General features: G+C 34.2%; 1 protein-coding gene across 2 annotated transcripts in view; it reads right to left on the bottom strand.

Moving 5' to 3' along the window:
- Nucleotides 1-2,475: 2,475 nt before the first annotated feature.
- CHIC1 (cysteine rich hydrophobic domain 1) overlaps nucleotides 2,476-9,719 on the bottom strand; it is a 119,257-nt gene continuing 112,013 nt past the window's right edge. For both annotated transcript variants that reach the window (XM_050776431.1, XM_050776432.1), the window contains one exon: nucleotides 2,476-8,754. In XM_050776431.1, coding sequence (XP_050632388.1) covers nucleotides 8,704-8,754 — 51 coding nt within the window. In that variant the 3' untranslated portion in view covers nucleotides 2,476-8,703. The remainder of the gene's footprint in view (nucleotides 8,755-9,719) is intronic.

The raw sequence follows: 9,719 nt of genomic DNA, 5'->3' as shown, positions 1-9,719 counted from the left end.
TCTATTCCCTGAGACAAAATAATATTGAAATTGGGCCAGTTAATAACCCTACAATCACCTCTCAGTGTTCAAGTGAAAAAAAGAGGTGCATGTTTTCCACTTTAAATCAAAAGCTTGAAATGATTTTTAGCAAGGAAGGCATGTCAAAAGCCACAAGAAGGTGAAAGCCAGGCGTCTTTCATGAGTTAGCAAATTGTAAATGCAAAGAAAAAGGCCTTAAAGGAAATGAAGTTTTCTCTATAAAAGTGCAAGGTGAAGCAACAAGTTATCCAGAAGAGTTAGCTAAGATCATGGATGAAGTTGGCTACACTAAATAACATATTTTCAATGTAGGCAAAACAGCCTTATATTGAAAGAAGACACCATCTAAGACTTCCATAGCTAGAGAGGGGGAATCAATGCCTGGCTTCAAAGCGTCAAAGGACACGCTGACTCTTTTGTTAGGGGCTAATGAAGCCAATGCTCATTTATCATTCCAAAAATCCCAGGACCTTTAAAAATTACACTAAATCGGCCGGGCGCGGTGGCTCACGCCTGTAATCCCAGCACTTTGGGAGGCCGAGACGGGCGGATCACGAGGTCAGCAGATCGAGACCATCCTGGCTAACACGGTGAAACCCCGTCTCTACTAAAAAATACAAAAAACTAGCCGGGCGAGGTGGCGGGCGCCTATAGTCCCAGCTACTCGGGAGGCTGAGGCAGGAGAATGGCGTGAACCTGGGAGGCGGAGCTTGCAGTGAGCCGAGATCCGGCCACTGCACTCCAGCCTGGGTGACAGAGCGAGACTCCGTCTCAAAAAAAAAAAAAAAAAAAAAAATTACACTAAATCTTCTCAGCCTGTATCCTACAAATAGAATAACAAATGTCTGTTAACAGCATGGCTTACTATTTTAAGCCAACTGTTGAGACCTACTGTTCAGAATAAAAAAGATTCCTTCTAAAATATTACTGCTTATTGATGATGCACTTAGTCACCCAAGCTCCGATGGAGATGTACAAGAAAATTAATGTTGTTTTCATGACTGCTAACACAATATCGATTTGGCAACCCATGGATCAACAAGTAACTCAACTTTCAAGTTTTAAGAAATACATTTTGTAAGGCTATAGCTGCCACAGATAGTGATTCCTCTGATCGATCTCTGGGCAAAGTAAATTGGAAATCTATTGGAAAGGATTCACTGTTCTAGGTGCCATTAAAAACATCTGTGATTCATGAAAGGTCAAAATATCAATGTTAACAGGAGTATGGAAGAAGTTGATTCCAACCCCTCAGGGATGACTTTGAGTGATTCAACACTTCAGTGGAGGAAGTAACTGCGGGTGTGGCAAAAACAGCAAGAGGATTAGAAGTGGAGCTGAAGATGTGACTGAATTGCTGCAATCTCATGATAAGGCTTGAATGGATGCTCATCTTATAGATTAGCAAAGAAGTGGTTTCTTGAGATGGAATACACTCCTGGCAAAAATGCTGTGAATACTGTTGAAATGACAACAAATGATTTAGAATATTACATACACCTAGTTGAGAAAGTAGTAGCTAGGTCTGAGGGGACTGACTCCAATTTTGAAAGTTCTGTGGGTAAAATGCTATCAATCAGTATTGCATGCTGCAGAGAAATCTTTTGTGAAAGGAAGAATCAATCAATATGGCAAACTTCACTGTCTTAGTTTAGGAAATTGCAAAAGCCACCCTAACCTTCAGCAATGACCTGCCCCATCAGTCAGCAGCCATCAACATTGAAGCAAGACCCCCCCACCAACAAAAATATTATGACTCATGGAAGGCTCAGATGATCACTAGTATTTTTTAGCAATACAATATTTTAAATTAAGGTATGTACTTTTTTTTTTTTTTTTTTTTTTTTTTTTGAGACGGAGTCTCGCTCTCCCAGGCTGGAGTGCAGTGACCGGATCTCGGCGCACTGCAAGCTCCGCCTCCCAAGTTTATGCCATTCTCCTGCCTCAGCCTCCCGAGTAGCTGGGACTACAGGCACCCACCACCTCGCCCAGCTCGTTTTTTGTATTTTTTAGTAGAGACGGGGTTTCACCATGTTAGCCAGGATGGTCTCGATCTCCTGACCTCGTGATCCGCCCGTCTTGGCCTCCCAAAGTGCTGGGATTACAGGCTTGAGCCACCGCGCCCGGCTGGTATGTACTTTTTTTAAAGAAATAATGTTATTGTATATTTAGTAGACTACATTATAGTGTAAACACAAATTTTATATGCACTGGGAAACCCCAAAATTTGTGTGACTTATTTTGGTTGTCTGGAACTGAATTCACACTTCTCTGAGGCATGTCTTTATAGCATAAAATACTTACAGGATTGAACATAACACTAGTATATGTGGGAAAAGGCCAGATATAAAATGCAATTTTTAAAAGGAAGCCTCAATTAATTGCCTTATAATGATGGACACATAGGGAAGGGAAGAAAGGAAGATGCATCAAAAAAACACAGAATTCAATTCATTAACATAGATTTACACTTTATTTTAAGTTTGCATCCTGAGATAATAAAATTTTATCTGACAAGTGAACAATGACAGAAGCAGCAGTGAAAGTTTCAGAGAGGCAGGTATCCTTCATTTTGGCACAGCTGTATATAGATTAAGTTTTTCCAGGGAAGTCATTCTTGGACTCAAGGGAGAAAAAATGAATTCATTCCACAGGCTACGTAACAATGCAAGATGCATGAAAGTTCTTAGTTTGGACGACCATATCCACTATTATTCTTTTCTGGTAAAGCTGTCCCAACAGGAATCCTCTGACAAAAAGTCAAAATCCTAGGCTTCTCCACCAGATATTTTTATCAATGCCCACTTTCTAGTTACCTGGATATCCTGTTCTTGCAGCCAGATTAATATTTGTATGTGGTTAGTCCAAGGAGGGCAAATTTGCTTGTAGATTATATACTTTCAAACACTTGTTACTTGTTTCAAAGTCCAGGCATTAAAACAATTTTACACTATTTGCGTACTAGAAAAAATGGAAAAAAAAAAGTCGAGATAAAAACAAAGAAATAAAAGAACATTTGAGAAATTATTGCCTTGATTCATGATGTTGAATTTATATACAGAACTACTTTAAGAGTCAGAAATTGATATTTAGTCCAATGCTATAATATGACATTATAACATTTTCCACATTTGTAATCCTCTATGTGTGTGTATATATGAGCAACATGTACACACCTAAATAAACTAGGCCAGTTATATTCTAAAACAGAAAAAAAAACTGAAGGCAAATTTTCACCTTGAGTTATATAGCCTAATATAGCCAAAACAGGCAAACACACGCATTTCATTATTTAGAGACTAGGTAAGCAATCTGTGGAGAGGGTCAAATAATCTTAGTTCCTTTACAAAAGTGGTTCCCAACATTTTTACCATAAGAATCCCTTCATTATTCTTTTTCCCATGTTTCCAAGTATTTAATAAGTTGCACATAATAGGCTTATTTTATTATTAATCAAAAACATACTGCCATTCACAGCTTTTGATCAGTTGTTAATAAGCAAGCAGTGATAACACAGAATTGAGAGAATATAGGCAAGATGCATGGAAATTCAATGTCTTAATTGGCTTGTGAAGCAGGAATATTATGGGTAAATGTATAATTTCTAATATGCTTTTTGAAATATTACAAAAAGATCAAGGATACCCTCCACTGCTATCATCTGCTGAAGTTGGGAACCACTGATTTATATCCACCTGCTTTTCCTCCCTAAATATGTATTAACATAATACAATTACCCACTTTTAACACATAGGGGATTAATAACAAAATTTACTATTAAAACAATAGATCAACTGCAACGGTCATTCTGTAGGACCTGACTGAGAAAGAAAACACAGCATGACTCCCCAAGATTATGTGCTATTCAATAAAATACAGCAAATTTGTAATTCTAAAAAAAAAAAAAAAAAAAAAAAAAAAAAAAGAAAACACAGCATGGATTTAAAGAAATCTATTTAGAAATTATATAATTATGATATCCAGTATATCTTTCAGTCAACTTCAAAGCACACTAATATATGAAAATATCCTCAATTCCCCTGTGAGGTAGGTCCAGATTATTGTCCCCACTTCAACAATGAGGACGTGAGGTACAGAGGAATTAAGCAGCAGAGCCAATAATTAAACCAGAAGTGACTTGCATTTGAGACCCATACCACTTTCCTTTCCACCTAATTTTATCAATTTGTTCCAACAGATCTTTTTGAGGGTATGGAATTTGATTAGACACTAAAGTAAATGTTGGATACGATACGAAATCTTTACATAAATGCAAAAGTGGGTCCTCCAATATTTCCATTGTTGTTATAGCTGTAATTCTTGCCTGAATACTAACTGCATAGACAGATTCTACACAGGCAAAGCACACAGACCTCAGTGCTCAGTTCCTAGGAAAACTACATTTACTCTTAGCATCACCGGGGAACTAAGGTCTAGCAAGCATCAGGTTCTTGGAGTCTGTGTGATAATTAACACACATTAGCCAGCAGCCAGTCGGCAAATCAAACTTTTACTGCATGCAAGGCACTGTGAGAGTTTCCACCAAGAACAGTAGATCTGAGAGTAATCATTCTGAGATTCTATAGAGTAAAAATGTCCTAAGAATTCTTTGAATCACAGAATGTTAAGGGATCTCTAATTTTTTGTACAGCTCTAGGTTCCACCCCATAATTTTACAGAAGAAGAGACAGACATGCAATTAAGATGAACTGCCTGGTGCCCACAATATTAGATCATTTCCTCGTATTGTATGAATTTGACAAAGTCCACAGAAAATGGAACATACTCACGGGGTGCCATCAAAGCAAAAAGGCTGGCTCAGAATCAGGTAAGAAAAATTTGGGGCAAGATAAGATCATTCATTTATATATACAGATAAATATCAATTGTTTTAGTCCACATACTACATGAACAGGTATTAATAAAACCTATGCATTTTTTGTGGAACATTTCCCAACTGTTTGCTATTTAAAGGAACTCAAATAATTTGACAGTTGTTGCAAAATATTTTTAAAGTATACTTTTATAGGCATAAGAGAATCTAATTTCAATAAATTTGAGCACTTATAATCAAATCAGGAAAAAAGTATTTCCACTATGTGAAACTGCTCCAGTTAATCAGGTGAACATAATTTCTATATCCTCCTAGGTCAATATAGTACATTTTAATACAATATTGTTTGAGAGCTTAACGTTCAAGTAGTGAGGTTTTATTTTTTTTAATGGAAGCTTATTTGTAAACAAAATAAAAATGCTAATGATCTTTTAAAGCTTTCATACATTTGTTCAAAGGCTTACACGTTTTTAAACTTATTCAAATTTCACCAAAATGGTAGATGAGTTTAATTGCTCAGATATTAGTGTTTACAGGCCATAATATGAATAGTATGTACATTAAATACTTAAATGGGTTTTGGTGGGGCTTTAATCGAAGACAACTGTCCTTCCAGAACTAAATTAAATTACATGTTAAATTACCTGTTTAGAATTATACTGTTTTTTTAAGTGAGTAATAGTCCGGTTCTATAACATTTTGTCACTAATATATCATGATTGGGGAAAAGGAAGGAAAGAGGCTTTACATAATAAATAAAAGATAATACACCAGCAAAATATTCTTAAACCTAGTTGAAAAGGATGATTTCCAATCTAATAATCTACCAATTCATTTTTATGCTTCCTTACACGTAATGTGTTATCTTTGTTCTAAAAAGACAAGGCACTTCTCCATCTTCTTCTAAAATTTTACTACAGTGGTCTCTTTCCTAAATTAGCATAAGTGTTAGGAGGGAACAAAGAGTGGAGATATATCTGGGATGGAGTTAATAAATCTGTAAATAACACTTGTCCATATTAGTTATTAGGAATAAACATGTTATTGGCTTTTAGGACAAGCTTAAAAATAGGCAGTTGGTCAAATTTATTAAGCCAGAATCTTGGGCCAAATGAGAAACACTAGAACATTGATTTAAAAAAACAATCTTAGCTTGTAACCTCAAAGCCTTGTGAGATTTATATACTTTGGCAAATACATGTTGTTTTGCTCTGGAAACTATCACAAGTTTCATAAAGGAATATTATGTAACAAAGAAATTCAAAATTACTTTCTTCAGTCTAAAAACAACTTTCACAAAAGTATGTTACTAACCTAATGGAAAATTACAAGTATGTTCTATCCTAAGTGTAACAGAAAAAAGGCTCCATGGGGGAGGAATTAATCACCAGTGTGCTGTGTCATTTTACCATTCACTGCAACCAATTTCACTGAAAACAAAGCACCACTCCCTGCAAACATTACAAAATACTCAATTGCTAATCAGCCCCCTGCAAAGAAAAACAGTTTGAAAAAGTAGTCATACAAGAGAGGAAAAAAATTGGTATTTTTTTGGGTAGTTGGAGAAACTAAGATGAGTCAACCAGCATAACGAACCATAAAATAACAAACTTGAGTGATTAGAATAGGCTTTAAAATTAAGTTTACACATGCTGACAAATGGTTTTTGTGACAAATGCTACTGTAACTTGAATTATACTGTGTTATTTCCAGACACACTCTATTCCCATTCTCAATAATTGTTTCATGGAAACAATTCACCATTTCCTGCTGTTCTTTGAGCAAAACCAAATGTGATTTATACATGGCAGAAAAAGTTCCTATGACTATCATATGATCAAATTCTAAGGTTACAGAAAAAAAAAATAAGACTTCTAAGGATTAACACTTAAAGGCAATTATCCTATCAGTGATAATGAGACATTCTGTATTATGCTGAAAATCGATTTTGGTATTAAAATATCACAGTTTGAAGCAAAAATTTGATAACAATAGCTGGAACATAAACCTCAGATACAATTTTTCCCTGACCTTAGCTATAAAACAAGACATTTGGTATACATTTTCAGAGGCCTCTACCTTGTCTATAAAAATACACCTTGAATTTTGCAGCAGGCAAACACATGATATTTGCAGGCATACACATTATTAAAGGTTAGAGATTTGGGGTGGCTGAGTGGCATAGAGGTAATGGGGCACAGAGGAAGGTGGAAAAGTGTTTGTGCACACAATTATAATCACATATCAAATAGTATCTTCTTTTTCTCTCTTTTTTAAACTGGTCAAGGACTATGGATTTCAAATTAGGAATAAATTTTAAGAGTGGCTTAAAAAGGCTTGACCTTGTATGAATAAATGATTGTTCACTTCACTGAGATGAATCTTGCCTAAAAGGTTTACTAAAAGCAGTAAAAGATGACAAAATATTATTGAGCCCTAGACACTTTTATTTTTAGCACTATGAGTTACAAATAATGCCTACAAACAGGCATACATTTGCAGTTGAATTAATGTGATATAAAGCTTTCATTATACTGAATTTTCAAATTCTAGTTGTGTGGTGCTAGCAATCATTTTAATTGTGAAGAAAAAGAGACATATGTACCAAATAAATGTTACATATGTGCTGAATTTATAAACTAAAATAATTTTGTCTAAACACTTGTCTTTCCTCATTAATGTTTTACAAAAGATCTTCAAAAACAGAACATAATTTTTTTCAATTATGAATCAGCTGCTATATACTCTTTAGCTACAGCTTCTCAATTAGTTCTCTCTTTCTCAAACTAGAATATCAGAACTGCAGAAAGGCATTAACAGCTTTCAAGAGGGTCTAGATACCTTCTGAAGATGTCTGAAATCTCAAAATACTCCTTAAAGGTCATAATTGTGTGTATTTTCGAAGGAAGAAAAGGCTAATAAATGCAGGATAGTGAGACTGTGAAATGTGTCAGATGTCAAGTAATTTTTTTGTGGGAAGGAGTAGAGAACAAAATGGAAATTATTAAATGAAAAGGAAAAATAAAGGTCATGGTTTCAGGTGCAATACAGAATATCTGAGATAATAATTTCAATTTTAATCCACTTGTTACAAAGGGCAACCTTGCCCTACACCTGAAATTCTTAACATACTCATTATGGCCTTGCCATAAAACAGCATGTTAGCAGTCTCTACATTCAAAGGGATGCTTGCAAACTTCATTCATACTAAAATTTACGTAAAATTGTTGGCAATACAATAAGAGTAATATTACATTATGTAAACCATGGCATACCACATTTTACATTATGCAAAGAGGCAATATTTACAAGTCTTTAGGAATTTAAGTATTTTATCCACTAATATAAGTGATAAAGCAAAGTGCAGGACAAAACCAGTGCCATTAATTGCATGTCCTTTAAAAGCAGAGTAAAACCATTTCTAAAAGCTACCAAAAGCTTATTTACGTTTGTCCAGTAAAGGATTACAGAGCATCAAGTAGCCTAGAAAAATGATGCGAGTTTAGAAACAATGAATATGAAAATTATAAGGCAGCATGCTCAGAACAAGTTTTTGTTTTTTAAACACCAACACTGATGATTCATCTTTAATGGAAACTATCTATATATGTATATGCACACACGCATGTGTGTGTATTTAAAATTGAGAGTGCAAAACACAAGCCTCATTTAACGACAAAAAAGATGTGCAAATGTTCTTCATAAACCAACACAAAAGAGTGAGAAGAATATTCTACCATTATAAAGAATAAGTTGAACACAGCAAAGAAGACCATCTTCATTCCAAATCTACAAGGCACTAAGGGTAGGAAATGACAGGAAACACAGAAGTGACTGGATAAAACTCCTCAGTCAGGTCGGAATATGGGATATTTTGGTAAGAATTCTATTAGTATTACCTGTAAAATAAAAACAAGAATATATTTACAAAATATTTTTCATTTAATATAACTTATAAACAACCCAGAAACTCTATAATCGTTTTTCATAGCACAATATTTCAATTCTACACCATATAAAGTAAGTGAAAATCATGAAAAATTATGTAAAGAACTTAAACCACAAGTTGTAATTAGATTGGCAATTTAAAAATTAAGCTGGCAAACAAAACTACTTATTGTAGCTAACAGATTTTACTATCAGATTTACAATAACTATTTGTCTAGGTTCAGAGAAGCAAACTCTATTATATTATGCTTTTCCCCCACACCCCTATCTTTTTGTTAGCAAAGTAGAGATTTAAAAAAATGCTACACAGATTAAAAAATGTCTTTATATTAGATCTATATATTTTTCAATTAAAGCAACTGATATTAGTTGGACATTACTATCGTTCACAAGTTGTGAAAAATATAATGTGCCCAAATGGATTGAGTAAAACATATTAATTACAAAAGGTTTGGAAATATAATTTTAAAAAACTCGGATAGTTTTTGAATGTTTTATCTATAATGAATTTAAGACTTGTGGTCATATGCACATTTTCCCCAAAATTATTCAAAGTGTAGAGAGATATGATAATAATCCTTACTTATGAAACACACATGGAATGTTTATTATTAAATATATACTACATCTTGGAAATTTGGATAAATTTAATATTCTTTTCAATATTAATTATGCAAAATTGATCACATTGGCTATATGTGAATTTATGTCTTATGACTAAGATTGTATAGCTTTCAATTAAAACAAAAATTAGAACCTTACAGTTTCTTCACTAAAAGTTAAATGTCAGCCAACAAAAAAAAAAGCCATTAATAGGAATCCAGAATGCAGATGTCAACTCCTATTTTATGCAAGTTTTGACAAGATTACATTTAGAAACATTTTGTTCAACAGCAGCTTTCCCCACCACCACATG

The sequence above is a fragment of the Macaca thibetana genome, chromosome X, assembly GCF_024542745.1.
Source record: "Macaca thibetana thibetana isolate TM-01 chromosome X, ASM2454274v1, whole genome shotgun sequence".
Taxonomy (NCBI): domain Eukaryota; kingdom Metazoa; phylum Chordata; class Mammalia; order Primates; family Cercopithecidae; genus Macaca; species Macaca thibetana.
Note: the sequence above shows the minus strand (reverse complement) of the source record. Positions and strands in the feature narration are given on the sequence as shown.